Genomic DNA, 17804 nt, shown 5'->3' with positions numbered 1-17804 from the left:
TGTGTGTATGTGTGTGGGGGGTGCACGTCTCCACGCGCTGCCCCTGCCCTGAGTGCTGACTCCGCAGTTCCCACTGACCGGGAATGGTGGCCAATGGGAGCAGCGCCTGCGGGCAGCGACATGCAGAGACTCTCTGGCCCCCTCTCGCACCCCAACCCCCTGCCCCAGCCCAGAGCCCGCATCCAGCATCCAGACTTCCTCCCAGAGCCCACCCCCTGCACCCCAACCCCCTGCCCCAATCAAAGTACCTCACTGTATTTTCATTTACTTCCCATTACTTATAATATAGGAGGAGAAAGAAAGAAAAAAAAAGAATGAACAATGGGAGGGAGATAAGAGAATGTTCTTTTTCTTGGCAGGGTCCCGGGGGTGGCGGGGAGGGGCGAAAACGAAGCTGCGCACCAGGGCCCCACTAACTCTAAATCCGCCACCGCTCACCAGGCCAGAAATCCAGACTGAGCAGCCACCAGAGGTGCAACGTCTTTCACTAGGCTAGTGCATCTCAACTCTGTGTGCATCACTGATGGTAGTAGAGGTTGGGGGGCAGAAGCCGAGGGGAAGGGAGGAGGAAGGTTTTGGGGACCTCCAGCTGTGGGGGAAGGGCTTGTGCTATTGTTTCACAGTTGTTGAAATCCCTTAAGTCCCCCCATCCCCTTTCAGCCCGTTGTTCTGTACCCATTCCCTTGCCTAATATGCTTTTATATAAATGGTTACAAAACTCCTCAGTGTGTAATTGGGTTTTGGTGTCAGGGGCTTCCGGACCCAAGCAAAGTGGGCCAATGCCCGACTCAAACAGGAATACATGCAGGCTTGCTACCTTAGGACACCTACCAGCAGCTGTGTCCAGTATGGGGGGGGGGGGGGGGGTTAGGGGTGGCACAATTGTTTTTCCTCCTAATTCCAGACCCTCAGTGTGTAAGTTGTCTTGCACACCCACTGAATGCTGAATCAGCACATCTCCCCACTTTGCCTGTCTCCCGCTCAGCTTACACCCGATGTGTGCCGTACACCACCGTGCCTATTTCTGCTACTGCCAAGTCTGGCTCTGAGGCCTCCATGTAGCTTGCAGGAAGCAGGCGCAGCTACATTTGGTCACGTCTCCGCATAAATCAGCTCGTTCTCCAGGCACCTAGCATTCATGGCATCCATTCTGCCACCGCATCTTGCCTTAACGCTCCCTTTAGTTCCTTCTCCCAGAAGCAGCTACCACTATGCCTAGCATATCCTCCCACTACAGGAAGGAAGGAACAAGCTGTATTCAGAACATCAAGCTCATCTCTGCTGTGACCTTTGTCCTGTCACTCCCCCTCCCACCCCGCCATCTTTATCAGCAACCTTCACCATATAAAATGTAATTTACATTGCAGGATCCTCGGCGTGGGGTCCTGTCTCTTTATTTGTCTGTAAAGCTGCATGTACTCCCATTGTTGTTATTTTTAGTACAGTGCAAACACCAACAATAATGTAAAATGCAATTACCTGCTTCTCCGGGGGCGGGGTGTGTGTGAAGGTGAAAGAGTTAATGTTTGAGAAGTGATCAGAAGATGTAAAGCTCTCAGTGCAATCATCAGTATTTCTTCCCACACTGGAGCACGGTGTATTTGGAAATGTGATTTTGAAGACGGCTTTGAATGTGCTTTCCTGAATGTCACACCATATTGTTCTCTTATCTGCTTCAGCAGAGAACAACGAAGTTGACAACCAACACCATTAAAATTGATATATTCTCCAACTAAAATGCCTCAGAACGTTTTCCCTTTTTCAGGCTACATAAGCAAAGGGTTTTTTAACTTACTTCAGAGCTTATAGTCTTTCGTTCTGGGATCAGCCTTCATGCCCTTCTTTGAAGCATGTTAATCGCTACAACGTTTAATTTTACATAATGTGGTGACCAAAATTGAATAGAACGTTATAAATGGAATTTCAACAGAAAGTTGCTTTATCTCACCAGAACTCCCATACAATTCTGCTCTGCTGTTCTAGCACTGGGACGGATTTATTACAGGGACAGCGAGCAGAGACTTCTGTTGCAATTTCACAAATGGAACCATATTCTACTAGTTACTTATTTACTTTCCATTTAAAAAATATTGAAAGTTGTTTGTGCAAAATCATGACTGTGATCGGCACCGATTCTCACTCTCCCTAGAGGTCTCTAGAGAGGAACCAAGGAGTCAACTCAAGGTCTGAATCCTTATCTTCAAGATGCTCAATGGCCCAGGCCCGGCATCTCTAAAAGAGTCTAAAGCTCAGGAATGAAGGTCCACTCCAGCTTCCTCAGGGGTTGGTCTATGAACATAAGAACGGCTGTACCGGGTCAGACCAAAGGTCCATCTAGCCCAGTATCCTGTCTTCTGACAGTGGCCAATGCCAGGTGCCCCACAGGGAATAGACAGAACAGGTAACCATCAAGTGATCCATTCCCCTGTCGCTCATTCCCAGCTTCTGGCAAACAGAGGTTAGCGATACCATCCCTGTCCATCCTGGCTAATAGCCATTGATGGACCTATCCTCCATGAACTTATCTAGTTCTTTTTTGAACCCAGTTATAGTCTTGGCCTTCACAGCATCCTCTGGCAAGGAGTTCCACAGATTGACTGTGCATTGTGTGAAAAAATACTTCCTTTTGTTTTAAATCTGCTGCCTATTAATTTCATTTGATGACCCCTAATTCTTATGTTATGAGAAGGAGTAAATAACACTTCCTTATTTACTTTCTCCACACCTGTCATGATTTTATAGACCTCTATCATATCCCATCCTTTGTCCTCTCTTCTCAAGCTGAAAGTCCCAGTCTTTTTTTTTTTTTTTTTTTTTTTTTTTTTTGCAGATGGGGCGGCCATATCTGCATGCAGTATTCAGGATGTGGGCGTACCATGGATTTATACAGAGGCAACATAATATTTTCTGTCTTATGATTAATAATAATATAAATTTGTTATTCAGTCAATTATTACTGTAGCACCCAGGAGCCCCAGTCATGGACCCCAATGTGCTAGGTGCTGTACAAACGGAACAGAAAGATAGTCCCTGACCCAACACGCTTACAATCTAAGGAACTAAGGACTATCACAAACCCCACAACTTCCGTCCCAAGTATCAGGCACACTTCTTTAACTTACCCTCTCTAAACACACACTGAGACCAGCATGTTCATTTAAAAAACAAAAACAAAAACAACAAACAACTCCCTCCCACTACAGAGAAAAGTAAAACCCTACCAAAATAAAACACTCCACACACAATTCTCCCCCAGGTAAAGGGGGGGGGGGGGGAGGAACAGAGAGAGAACACGAACCACATCTGACAGATGTAGGTCACATTGCTTACTACATCACAGATACTATGATGATAGAAGGGAGGTATAAGATTTGGGATGGGATGGGATGGAATCAGATGGGCCATAGACACTGAAGTCCTTTATGGCATCTGGAGGTGGATGACGCTGCTTACGGTAGAAGCACATGGGTAGGAAAGAAAAGGATGCTGCTGTAATCATGACGCACTACCACTGATCGCATTGTATCAACTCTGTTGACAGTTAGCCAATGAAGATGCCAATGTTACATGACTGATTTCAATGGTGTTATGTCAGTATCAAATGAAGCCCCTAAACTATGTAACTTTATCGCTATATCATATCTATACATGAATTTTAATAACTAATCCTAGCAGTGAGTTCTGATGGCTCATTTCTAGAAAACTGAAAATTGAAAAAAAGTCATTCTAAAAAAATATAGTTAACATGAGAACGTGATAGTAATATGTTTAATAGGACATGGTGTATAAAACTAGTCTATTACTAGAATTATTAAAACATACTTTGATGTCTTCTACTGAAAGACAGAGGAAAAAATGAATAGAAGTTTATCCTGCCAACACACACATCTGGCTTTGGTCCATAATATCCCAGAACAAATGCATCAACTGTGAATTTCTTATCAAAGTGTTAAAGCATCTCACTCAAGTCAGTAAATTTATTACAGTGTTAACAGAAGCTGCCAAACCCTTACAAATTCAGAGCACATGCTGATCTAGACATTATTTAATTTTTTTTATTTGTTATTTGCCAACTTCAACCAGTTTGAAAAATGGCTTCACAGCTTCTACTTCAAGAAACTGAGTTGAGTTGAGCTTGTAAATAAAACAGGTGACATTTCATTTGTTGCAGTTTTAAAAGCAAGGAATTGGATCGTGAACCAATAAAACTCTTGTTTTACATCTTTTCTTATTGCATCTGCCAGAGATTTGTAGGTTTCTGCCATGAAAGTAAATCAATTCTTTTTAAATGCTGAATTGCCAGGATTTTATTTTAAATTAAATGGTTCAGGTTTGTCAATTTTTGTTTAATGTAATGATTACAACAGGATTTATTAATAACAGCAACTCATTTATATAGCACCTTTCATTCCAATGGCTTTCAAGACACTTTTCAAACTCTCTCTCACTCCGTTTAATTCCACTCACTGCCACAGCCCTAGTTGCCTCTGCGGTTTTAAGAAGCACCTGTTTCAACAGTGCACAGCAATGCTACCCCAGCCGCTTAGGACAGCAAGTAAACTCCACCACTACTTCCAGTTCAAACTGAAAAGAGGAATTTTAAGGAGGCAGAATGGTTACCAAAATTGAAATCTGGCCAGGACACCAGGCCAAAAACCTTGACTATTGTGAGGAATGCAAAATGGCCAGGACCTTGGTTGTGTCTCAGCTAAAAAGGCCATACCCGCAGCCGCCCAGCACCCCAGTGCTATACTGAGAGACTGGCTCAGTCCTGACCTGCAACATCTGGCTAGTTTCCTTTGAGGTTTCTCATCCAAGTACTAACTAGGCCTGCCCGTGCTGAACTTGTGAGGTCCAAAGAGCACGTAGCTTAAGGGAGGCGTGGCTACGAGCCGTGTATTAAGTTCAACTCTCACAGACAAAACACTCCCATTAAAAGTAGGTCATAGCCCTCAAACTGATCTGTTCTTAATTTGCCCTGCTGTGCTCTGGGATCAGAGCACACTGAAGGGAAGGGCCCCTTCTGGTCAGGCACACTGTGCGGGTGGAGGGCAATTCAACTCAGAACAACCAAAACCCTGCATCCTCAGAGGCTTCTCTTCCTGATTTTGGCCTCTGCCTCCTTTCCTCAGCACCTTCTGAATTATTCTCACTACAGAGATTTACACCAAAGCCAGCCTGACACCAAGAGAAACTGTCATTTTATAGCAGATCGACAAACTTCCCCCAGGTTTCCTGCCTGTCCCCCACCGCCTTCATGGACTACTTATGGTCCTAACGTGCAGAAATCTCATTCGCTTCCCTCACATCTCATCTACGTTGCTTTCCAGTTACAAAGCCCCCCTGGTTCTTTGCAGAATCGCTGACCGAATTCTTTCCAGGTTCACTGCAGTCACCGCTATCATTCACCAGCATTAACGACAGCACAACCTGCCTCAAGTGACTGGTCTAAAGAAGCAGCAATGCTCAGCTGCCTAGTAAAGGTGGGTCTTTCACAATGAAACAAAATTGTAATGGAAACCTTGGGGATGCTTGGCAGCGGCCGTTTAAAGCAGGGAGTTGAAATTGATGGTGACCCTTCCTGCTGGTTTTACGGTAGGTTGCAAGCTCATTTCTACAGTGGTTCAAGCACTGACCTTTACGAGACCCAGTTTAATACTTCCCTGCTGCTGAACGCCTAGTGGGTACGTGAGGAGCTCTCTTTTATTTCCGTCAACTCAGTGTTCTTCGTCCAACTCAACGTCCAACCTGAGATCCATATGGCTTGCAGCTGAAGCAATAGTTAGTCATGTGGACCCCTACCCCAAAGGTCTATGAAATACCAAACCTATTTAGTCCTACACACTACCATTCAGCCTCTTGCACTGCAGAAAGCCAGAGAGATTAGGCCACGTCTTGTTCCCCCCCAGGAAGTGCTACCAACACTGCTCAGACAGGAAGAATTAAGGGAGCTGCATTAAAGATATGCTGAATGCACAGTGCCCCTCAGAATGAGCTCCACATTGTAACCCAAGAACCCCTTAATGCCAAGAATCCCAATTCTGGTATGTACATTCTGGCTCACCAAAGACTGTCACATGAGGTCTTAAATAAAAGCCGAGTTTACATTGGTCATTAACATTGGTGTGAATGGTATGCTCAGATACTACACTAGGGGTTATGTCACTATACTGAAAATATGGCTTGAAAGTCAAGGCAGACGTGAAAAACAGATTTACCTCCAGAGAGGAGTAAGAAATGTGTCTCTCGGTCCAGATTTAAATTAAGCATAAACTAACACACTGGATGCCCATTTACATACGAAGTCAGATATTAACAAAGGAGATGTTAAGTCAACAGGGAAGCGGCATACAGAAAAACCAAGCCACAGGTGGTTATCCTGTCGCTGAGGACAGACAGTGAACTTTGGGGGTATATGTAGGATGCAAAGAAAGCACCCCCTCATCACTTAAATGGGCAGTGTGTTCACGTTTATGAAAATGGGATCTGAGCTTATCTTGATTGAAAACACTGCAAAAGACTTTGGGTGAGAAACTTCTTCACACAGGAGGTTAACCTGATCGTTGAGCTTAGTCCCTAAAAAGCGTTCTGCTAGGATTTTGTTTTATATGTAGCCATTTGTTTCCAATATCCTCACTCATTCTCTCCAGAATCTCTACACTTTGATAATAAACTTATTCTTGTTTTCACTATCAATATATTTCAGTGCTAAGTAAAGTGCAGGTCCTGAGCTGAATCTTACAAGCTAGCATGTACACCGTCTCTTCAGGGACAGCAGACCTGGTATTTTTGAGGGTAGCCAGCATTAGGGGTGGATACCACAGGGGAATGATTCAAGGGGACTGGGGCGCACCTACTCTTAACCTACAAGGCAAAGGAAGGGTTGTCCTAAGCCCAGAGGAGAGTGCTTGGGTGGCTGAAAAGCTGGCAGTGTCAGGGCGCCGATGCCAAGCTATCACAAGAAAAAGACTTCCTCTCGCTAAATGTAACAAAATGACTCAGTCCTGGGTACCCTGAGAACCGTCACCCATGTGTCGAGGGATCCTACTGTGGCTGGGGAAATGGGAGGTTTCCATTCTCTGCCAGGTATGCTGCACTTTGCTAACACTAATGCAGGGATCTTACAGAACCCAGCAGCTAGGCTCGCTATCCTGACTCCCCATGCAGTGTGACCTTAAGTTAAATCAACAGTGTCAATACATTACCACTGAAGCCAATGGGCTAGTCAAATGAAGGGCACTTGTGCATCCCTACTGGCACCGAGCTAGCCCCAAAGAGAGAGTAGGCGCTTTGATTATTAGACACACAGCTCCAAATGTATGATCAGGATATGGGGACTCAGTAGCCACTTTGGATGGAATTTAGGTACAAAGCTCTCCGGTGAGGACCCGCTAAGTGCTAGGTACTCCAAAGAGTGACAAAATACCAAACCATGTCAAGTAAAACAAAGATGGTTAATATTATGGCTTTTAGGGATGACATTTAGCACCCACCCGGGTTATCTTCTACTGCTCCTGCAGTGGTTTGATCTCCACAAACCCTTATGGAAAGGAAGAAGCTATTATCTCCATTTTATAGAAGCCGCAGCACAGAGACGTTAAGTGACTTGACCAGGGCTCCACAGGGGGTCCATGTAAAAGCCTGGATTAGAACTCGGGCGTTCCTGGCGCCCAGTCCTGCGTTCACGCCACTAAACCATGATTCCCTATACCAAGGGCTAAGTATCACAAATCTTTATTTTGGGGGACGCAAAGAGTTAACATGAAAGATGCGCTGGCCTAGAAGCCTTCTGTAGCTCAGCTCAATTCACTTTCTTATTCTGCTTCAGGATTTAGCAGTGGCATTGGATCCCCTCTCTGCGCCTAAAAGACCAGTTAAAAAAATTATCAGGTTCTGGTCGTCTCATGAGCCAAAGAAATCATCAGGGCTACTCCAAAGACCAGCGCCACCAGCACACAGCAGCCCTGAACCTTATGAATCCAGGCACCAGAGAATTCCCCTTGTATAGCGAGTGGCATAGAGCTGCGGTAGCGGGCCCTACTCCACACCCCTCCTTGCTGCCAGCATGGCTATGTCTGATTGAGCCATGGCTGCTGTGACGGCCCTTGGGAGCCAGTGGCAGCTGGCATAAATTTAGGCAGCTTTTAGGCGATTCTAACACATGCCAGGCCCCTGCCCGGCAGCCAGGCGGTCCCAAGATCAGGTGGCTCATAGTCTCCATTGCTCCTCTGCCTCTGGGCTTAGCAAAAGCAGGGCTCCAATGTTCAAACAGCAAAGTTCTTCAGGCTGTTAAAAACTAGCATCAACATACACGGGACTAGAAATTGGTTTCCAGGTGGTCAGCCCAAACCTGCAGCCGCTCCTCACAGTCAGACGCCACAGGGTCAGATCCTCTCCTAGCAGACTCACCTACTGCTGTGTCGCCTTTTGGTCTTTTAAGCCAGGGTCTCACTAAGGCAGATTTTAATTGAGTAGCTTTGCTTCACCCCAGCCCAAGTACACAGTTTACACGCAGCACAAAATGCTTCACAGTGTGACAGCTTTCAAAACACTGCTGTGAGCAAGAGAAGAGACTCGGCCTAAAATTACAGGCCGAGGCTACACACAGCAGGAGCAGAAGTGGGGTGAGGGTCTCCACTTTGGCAAAGAAATAAGTACCCTGCCAGATCTGTACAGCTGTTTGTGATCACATGAACATGCACATCCTAGGCTAGCATTTCACAGATAATACACTCCAATACCTTCTTGGCATCACAGTAGCGGAGTCCGAAGGAATGGAACTGAGGGAAGAAGGTTGGCCTGACAGCCACAATCTGCGTATAAAGCTCCGCGGGGCGCGACATGGCAGGGGTTCCCGATAGCAAGATCGCTCTTTTGGCAGCCTGCAAAAACAAAATTGAACACGATTATTATACAGATAAAAAACACAAGCAGAGTTTAGGAAATCACTTCAGCAGCTTGTGCGAACCATAAATCTCACCCACCAAATAAAGGTCAAGTTTCAACTCTCCTAAGGAAGGAGTGCATCGTCTTCAAAAAACTCCTGGCCTTTGCTATGTCAAGATGCTCCGAGGACAAGGGCTCCGATCTCCACAGAGGGGAGTACAACGCACTGCCAGTCATGGCTTCAGAGATAAAGGAAAGTCTATTTTTATTACGGCAGGTTGACAACTGGCATTTGCCCCTATGCATGTTCAAAGCTTGTACCTGGCTCAACATTCCAATCAGCATCAGATCTCACAGAAAGGCTTCACACACACCTCTAAGGCACATCCTCGCCTCCAGAATAAATTCTGTTGCAACAAGCCTGCCGCAGCAAGCCATAAATATACCCTGTCCTGCACACACAAAAGGGAGGCAGGGAGACAAGAAAAGTTTCAGACTGAACAAAAAAACCAAACAAACAAAAAACTGTAAGAGGCAAATTATACTGCCTGACTCAGGGCTAGAAGAGGCCAACCTGCCAATCTTGGTGGCTCTATAAACAGCCGGTTAGATGCCAAAACCTAATAGCTAATAAACAACAGTCATGCAGGAAAATTGCATGCAATAAATCAAATGGGAAAAGTCAGCAGTTACAAAATAAAAAAAGATTCACCACAAAAAAGAATTGCAACGGGAAGAGAAATCCTATTTTATAAACAAAATCCTCAAGTTGCACTCTTGCCCTCTTACCTCCAATAACATATAATCCCCTTATTACAAGAGAACTATGAATTTCCACTGCTATAATTTCACATACAATAGTTAAATTACACATGCCTTGTAATTTCCTGCATGCTTTAATGCAGGATCATTAAAATAACAAAGATTCTTGAATGACATCTATACCGACAGCTCATTCACACCGATATGAAAAAGAAAATGAAATTCTTTTATCCTTTTAGCGAGATCTACCAGTCGCCCAAATCTATTCACTAGACTGACTCATTCACTCGCCGACCAAGTCTGGAGGAAGAAGGTTCACTTATCAGTTACCGGAAATTAATTCAGCAGTTCTTTGTCAGATATTTATAGGCTGAAGTCAAAATAGGTGGGATTTTTTTCCCTATTAAGCAGATCCAAGCCGGAGATGTGGTCATAGCTAAGGTCAGAAAAGTCTCACTAACATAAAAAGCAGGTTTCTTATAAAGTGAACAGACAGAAGAGATGCCAGCTCAGTTGACTTCTGGGAGGGGGGGGCCTAACCGCACCTGGGACAGAAGGCCAGCCACTTCAATTGAGGGAGGGGGCACAGAGCACATGTGATTCAGTGGGACAACAAATGATAAAACAGAGACAGGAGTAGAGGTCAAAGGTTCAAAACGAGAGTACCAGCTGGTGACACTAAGCAGAGAACCCCTGACAAAGGAGTCAGTGGACGCACCCCAGAGGAACTCTGCCCAGAGACACGAGACAAGAACCAAAAGTAGGCCCCAATCACAGAGAACCTCCCCATTGAGCTTCCCTCTCCCGGACTGATGGATGACCAACTTGACCAGTGCCAGCAGGAGGCTGACAAGGTCACGTGCAACCACACCCTAAGCAGGAGGTTCTGAAGGAGCTGAAAGAGGGGCTGCAACATGTCACACTGGGGGCAGGCAAGTGCCAGGGTCTCCTGCTCACTGCAGAAAGGGCAGGCATGGGGGCATCCGTGAACTGTGCCAGCCATGTGCCCGTACTCATAGCTCCATGAAGGAGCCGCCAACTAAATATCCCCGGAAGACCACGGGTGGAGTAAAGGCTGCCCTGCTAGGGGTCCTTGCCCATGTCAGAAGATGCCAGGTTGATAGCCCTGCAGACTTATCTTTGCATAAAACTGGTACAGCACGGACAGTGGCAATACAACCTTCTCCACTATGCCCCACCTTGGACCTCCTAGGGTTAGAGGGGAGTTCAGTCTCCCTGCTCAATCACTCCTTACCTTTTTCTCACCAAGGACTTCTAAACAAGGCACCGGTTAGTGCAAATGCTGCAGTTTGTTAATCCCAGAGCACTAGGGTGCTCGGCACAGTACAAAACACAGGAAAACTGGGTAGTCCCTGACCTAAGACATATTAATTGTTTTTGGGATGTAGACACCTGCTCGCTAGGAACTGAACTAAGACCAATCGGCCCGTTTCAAATAAGCTACTGAAGAGCTGAAGCAGATGGCAACAACTTTCAGTCACTACTGACACAAGCTGGATTCCATGCGATATAAAATTAGCAACAGATGTGAAAGGCTTTTATCTTCCACATTGCCATTCTGGCCTCCTCTTCCCGGATTCTACATTTTACCCTGTGACAAGGGGCAGAGGGAAGACCAGGTCCCCAGTAAGCAAGGGGTTAAGTCTGGTTTCTGTTCCCTCTCCCCCTGCACAGGTGCAGAGAGGGAGAGCTACAAAAAGGACTGCTACAGAGCCCAGAGGGGAGAAAGTCAAGAGCCGGGTGAACATCTGGCTAGATGGGGGTTTTCTTCATTTGTTTTGCTTGTGGTGACTGTTTTAAACTGATGTGATGGAAATTTGTTCCTGCTAAGTCCTTGTTGATCACTGCTTAGGTTATGTCTACTCTACAGCTTATGTCGGCAGAACTTATGTTGCTCGGGGGGTGTGAATAAACCACCGCCAAGTGACGTAAGTTGCACTGATGTGGACAGCGCTATGTCGGCGGGAGAGTTTCTTCCGCTGACGTCGCTTCTGCCACTCGCGAAGGTGGTTTTATTATGCGGATGGGAGAGCTTTCTCTCATCAGCATAAAGCGCCTTCATCAGACACACAGCAGCTGTGCCACTGCACGTGTAAACATACCCTAAGTCTTATTTCCTGAGAAATTTCCTATGTGTTAGCGGTGGGATTTCAGACCCAGGAAGAGTAATCTACCAACCTGGAGCAGCAGAAGCTGGTAAAACGACTGGTGGAGCAGAAGTGCAAAATAAGACAGCAATGACCAGCAAGGATTTTCTAGCAGGAGCAAATCTTTATAACCAGTTGAAACAAGTCACCATAAAGAGCAGCAGAGATAAAACGCCACTCAGCACCTGGATCCTAACCTTCCAGACTGGCATTCTCCTCCCCACACTGTCAGTTGCCATTCTTGTAGCTCCGTCCTTGGGAAACTGTGCAAGGGAAGCCAGACTTGGTGCCTTGTTCATTGGGAACCTGCACCCTGTCCTGCAGCCCTCATCTGTCCAATCAGGTAGTCATAAGCCTATAATAATAATAATAATAATAATAATATCTAGCTCTTATCTAGCCTCTCATCTGTAGATCTCACAGTACTTTACAAAGGACGCCCACATGTGATGAGAAGAGTTCCACAGGCTTGGCAACATTTCCAAAAGGACTAATTTCTGAAGTGTTTCCCACCCCCCACCAGGTACTCAGCTTAGAGGTCAAAGCCAAGCGCCCAATTGCTTCCAAGTGCAGAAAAGGGGAGGTTATGCCACAAAGAAATAAATTGAACATGCAAAGAGCCTCATTTGCATACAATGGCTCTCAGTAGGTTAAATGAATTTCACGGCATGAGCCCTACCACACACTAACAGGCGGATACTTTTTTCCTTCATAAATGCTGGTGCTGGATGTACAGTTACTGAAGTCCCCAGTTCTTGCTTACTCTGTCGTTTCAAACTGATTAACATATAAAGAATATTACCCTGATACAAATGAAGAATCTGATGAGAATTTTAATGCAGAAGACAGAATCGCTTGAGAGAGATGAGACTTGTTGAAGGGGAAAGATACTGACAGTGGCTGAAGCTGCTTCTGAGAACAGGTTTCTATTCTGCGATCAGACAGTTCTCTGGATTGGGCCCAGGTTGCATCAGGATTAGTCTGAAGTCAGAATCCCACAAATATAAATATTGCAAGTGATTTTTTTTTTTTTCCTAGAAGGTATGACAGATACCAAAATAAAGAGAATTTTTTTTTTTTTTTAATGGCAGTGGTTGAATTTGGCTGTGGTAGGATGGGAAGATGGGGGGAAATCACAAGCTCTTGAGATCAGAACTGAAGAACTAGCATAAGCCTGGAGGGACAAGGTCTTCTGTGATTCGAAAACAAGGTTCTCTCTCTCTGGGCCCCTGAGATTGAAGATTCCTGCAGACAGAAGGGTGACGATTTTTAATTTATTCTATCCCCGTGGATTCAGAATGCCTACGGGAAAGGAGCTAACTCTTCCACATTGGAAAGAGAGCTTTTTTGCTCTCCATCACATTCGAGTTTCAGCACTGGCTAATATACTCTGACCTATTTCTCTTTCTAAACATTTCTTTTGAAATGAGCGCACACACAGAGTACTGGAGCTGCAGGCTACATGGAGCTTCAGGACTTCCATAATACCAACACAGGCCCCCATCCTGCAGCCATCTGAAAACGTGCACCACTTTACTCACGTGAGTGAGATCAGTGTGCCTACTCACGAGAGTAAAGCTACACATGTGCTCATAAGAACGGCTATACTGGGTCAGACCAAAGGTCCATCCAGCCCAGTATCCTGTCTGCCGACAGTGGCCAATGCCAGGTGCCCAGAGGGAGTAAACCTAACAGGTAATGATCAAGTGATCTCTCTCCTGCCACCCATCTCCACCCTCTGACAAACAGAGGCTAGGGACACCATTCCTTACCCATTCAGGCTAATAGCCATTAATGGACTTAATCTCTATGAATTTATCTAGTTCTCTTTTAAACCCTGTTATAGTCCTAGCCTTCACAACCTCCTCAGGCAAGGAGTTCCACAGGTTGACTGTGCGCTGTGTGAAGAACTTCCTTTTGTTTTAAACCTGCTGCCCATTAATTTCATTTGGTGGCCCCTAGTTTTTATATTATGGGAACAAGTAAATAACTTTTCCTTATTCACTTTCTCCACACCACTCATGATTTTATAGACCTCTATCATATCCCCCCTTAGTCTCCTCTTTTCCAAGCTGAAAAGTCCTAGCCTCTTTAATCTCTCCTCATATGGGACCCGTTCCAAACCCCTAATAATTTTAGTTGCCCTTCTCTGAACTGTTTCTAATGCCAGTATATCTTTTTTTGAGATGAGGAGACCACATCTGTACGCAGTATTCAAGATGTGGACGTACCATGGATTTATATAAGGGAAATAAGATATTTTGTGTCTTATTCTCGATCCCTTTTTTAATGATTCCCAACATCCTGTTTACTTTTTTGACTGCCGCTGCACACTGTGTGGACGTCTTCAGAGAACTATCCACGATGACTCCAAGATCTCTTTCCTGATTAGATGTAGCTAAATTAGCCCCCATCATATTGTATGTATAGTTGGGGTTATTTTTTCCAATGTGCATTACTTTACATTTGTCCACATTAAGTTTCATTTGCCATTTTGTTGCCCAATCACTTAGTTTTGTAAGATCTTTTTGAAGTTCTTCACAGTCTGCTTTGGTCTTAACTATCTTGAGCAATTTGTATCATTTGCAAACTTTGCCACCTCACTGTTTATCCCTTTCTCCAGATCATTTATGAATAAGTTGAATAGGATTGGTCCCAGGACTGACCCTTGGGGAACACTACTAGTTACCCCTCTCCATTCTGAAAATTTACCACTTATTCCTACCCTTTGTTCCTTGTCTTTTAACCAGTTCTCAATCCATGAAAGGATTCTCTTATTTCATGACAACTTAATTTACATAAGAGCCTTTGGTGAGGAACCTTTGTCAAAGGCTTCCTGGAAATCTAAGTACACTATGCCCACTGGATCCCCCTTGGCCACATGTTTGTTGACCCCTTCAAAGAACTCTAATAGATTTGTAAAACATGATTTCCCTTTACAGAAACCATGTTGACTTTTGCCCAACAATTTATGTTCTTCTATGTGTCTGACAATTTTATTCTTTACTATTGTTTCAATTAATTTGCCCGGTACTGATGTTAGACTTACCGGTCTGTAATTGCTGGGATCACCTCTAGAGCCCTTTTTAAATATTGGCATTACATTAGCTATCTTCCAGTCACTGGGTACAGAAGCTGATTTAAAACCATACAAACCATAGTTAATAGTTCCGCAATTTCACATTTGAGTTCTTTCAGAACTCTTGGGTGACTGCCATCTGGTCCCGGTGACTTGTTACTGTTAAGTTTATCAATTAATTCCAAAACCTCCTCTAATGACACTTCAATCTGTGACAATTCCTCAGATTTGTCACCTACAAAGGATGGCTCAGGTTTAGGAATCTCCCTAACATCCTCAGCCGTGAAGACTGAAGCAAAGAATCCATTTAGTTTCTCCGCAATGACTTTGTTGTCTTTAAGTGTTCCTTTTGCTCAACTTTGCAGGATCAAGGTCACGAGGAAGGAAGTGGAAGCAGACATCCATTTTACACCATAGGAATCTTTGGCTAGATACAATTTTTTTTAAGTCTTATTTCTCAGTCTCTGAGTTCTTCACTGATGACACACCGTGATGCTTCTGAAACCCATTCATGTTCCATTGAGACCTTCCCCGATTCCCACTGCCTTGTGATATCACATGCAATTACAGAAGAACAAAGAACATGTAACATTTTGACTTGTGGGAGGAAGTGGACTCGTTTTCAGCAGGTGTCCCCAGGAGAACCCTCCGTGGACGAAGTGGAGAAGTTTCAGTCTCTCCCAGCACTTTAAAAAGCAACAGAGGGTCCTGTGGCACCTTTGAGACTAACAGAAGTATTGGAGCATAAGCTTTCGTGGGTAAGAACCTCACTTCTTCAGATGCAAGACGCACTTCTGTTAGTCTCAAAGGTGCCAGAGGACCCTCTGTTGCTTTTTACAGATTCAGACTAACACGGCTACCCCTCTGATACTTCCCAGCACTTTGTTTGCTATCCGTTGTACATTTCCCCTCTATCTTTATAGTTTTAGACAATTTGATAGTATATGTATTACCTCTCCAACGCTTATCAGCTACATGGGCAGTCTAGGCCAGTGGGAGCCCCATGAAGAAAGAGGCTGGGGCAGAGGACAGCTGATACTGGGGGTGGGCCTATACGGATATGTCTACACTGCAGCTGAAAGCAAGACTCCCAGCCAGAGTAGACAGACTCACTCCAGCTAGTGCGCTAAAAATTAGTCTGGACATTGCTGCAGGGGAAAGGGCTTGGGCTAGCCACCCGAGCTTGGACCCTGGGGTCAGGTGGGCTTGGACTCAGGTGATATATCCTAAGATCACTGGCAGCAAGGTGGTGGATAGACACAGCTAGCCTAGCTCTTGACTGTCTCACCTCTTGGGTAGTGGGAGTTAAAAGCCAGCCCTGACAGAGGTGAACTCAGGACAGCTTACCCAGTGTCTCAAGCCTCGCAGCAAGAGGAGACCTTTTGGTATACATGGAAATAGAGGATTTAGCCCCTTTAAAACAGGGAATCTGGAGCTGTCTGGCCATAAAAAGCTCACAGCATTCACCAGTACCATCAGAGATGACTGTGCTGTGGACAGGCCTCATGCAATTCCCAGTGCAGATTGGTCATGGTCCAAGTCATGCTTGAGCTTGAAAGTGGGGTACACAGGTACTGTGCCACATGCCAAGAGATTAATCAGTGGGGGTTCAACCCAGCCTCCATAACCTGAAAACATTCCAGAGGACTGGAAAAGGGCAAATATAATGCCAATTTATAAAAAGGGGATAAGGTCAACCCGGGGCATTACAGACCAGAGAGCTTAACTTCAGTATCCGGAAAGATAATGGAGCAAATAATTAAGCAATCAATTTGCAAACATCTAGAAGATAATGAGGTGAAAAGTAACAGTCAGCATGGATTTGTCAAGAACAAATCATGTCAAACCAACCTAACAGATTTCTTTGACAGGGTAGCCTTGTGGATGTGGTGGGGGGGGGGGGGGGCGGTAGATGTGGTATATCTTGACTTAGGTGAGGCTTTTGATATGATCTCACACAACCTTCTCATAAACAAACTAAGGAACTGCAAGCTAGATGGAGCTACTATAAGGTGTGTGCATACCTGGTTGACAAACCATTCCCCGAGAATAGTTATGAGTAGTTCACAGTCAAGCTGGAAGGGCATATCGAGTATCAGTTCTGGGTCCGGTTCTGTTCAATATCCTCATCAATGATTTAGATAATGGCATAGACTAGAGTACACTTATAAAGTTTGCGGATGATACCAAGCTGGGAGGGGTTGCAAGTGCTTTGGAGGAAAGGATTAAAATTCAAAATGATCTGGACAAACTGAAGAAATAGTCTGAAGTAAATAGGATGAAATTCAATAAGGACAAATGCAACATACTCCACTTAGGACAGAACAATCAGTTGCACACATACAAAATGGGACATGACTGCCTAGGAAGGAGTACTGCAGAAAGGGATCTGGGGCTCATACTGGATCACAAGCTAAATATGAGTCAACAGTGTAACATTGTTGCAGAAAAAGCAAATATTCTGGGATGTATTAAGAGGAATGCTGTAAGCAAGACATGAGAAGTAATTCTGTCTCTCTACTGCATGCTGATTAGGCCTCAACTGGAGTATTGTGTCCAGTTCTGGGTGCCACATTTCAGGAAATAAGTAGCCAAATTGGAGAGAGTCCAGAGAAGAGCAACAAAAATGATTAAAAGTCTAGAAAACATGACCTATTAGGAAGATTGAAAAAATTGGGTTTGTTTAGTCTGGAAAAGAGAAGACAGAGAGGATATGATAATAGTTTTCAAGTACATAAAAAGTTGTTAGAAGGAGGAAGAAGAAAAATTGTTCTCCTTAACATCTGGAGGAGAAGACAAGAAGCAACGGCCTTAAATTGCAGCACAGACAGTATAAGTTGGACATTAGGAAAATCTTCCTAAGTGTCAGGGTGCTTAAGCACTGGAATAAATTGCCTAGGGAGGTTGTG

The 17804-nt window shown here is 44.8% G+C and overlaps 1 protein-coding gene across 3 annotated transcripts in view; it reads right to left on the bottom strand.

Moving 5' to 3' along the window:
• The window catches only part of SMARCAL1 (SWI/SNF related, matrix associated, actin dependent regulator of chromatin, subfamily a like 1), a 61526-nt gene that overhangs the window by 15886 nt on the left and 27836 nt on the right, over positions 1 to 17804 (bottom strand). For 2 of the 3 annotated variants that reach the window (XM_054044535.1, XM_054044536.1), the window contains one exon: positions 8742 to 8882. The exons of the other annotated variant lie outside the window; for it this stretch is intronic. In XM_054044535.1, the coding sequence (XP_053900510.1) occupies positions 8742 to 8882 (141 nt within the window). The remainder of the gene's footprint in view (positions 1 to 8741; positions 8883 to 17804) is intronic. 3 annotated transcript variants of the gene reach the window in all.

The sequence above is a fragment of the Malaclemys terrapin genome, chromosome 11 (assembly GCF_027887155.1).
Source record: "Malaclemys terrapin pileata isolate rMalTer1 chromosome 11, rMalTer1.hap1, whole genome shotgun sequence".
Lineage (NCBI taxonomy): Eukaryota > Metazoa > Chordata > Testudines > Emydidae > Malaclemys > Malaclemys terrapin.
Note: the sequence above shows the minus strand (reverse complement) of the source record. Positions and strands in the feature narration are given on the sequence as shown.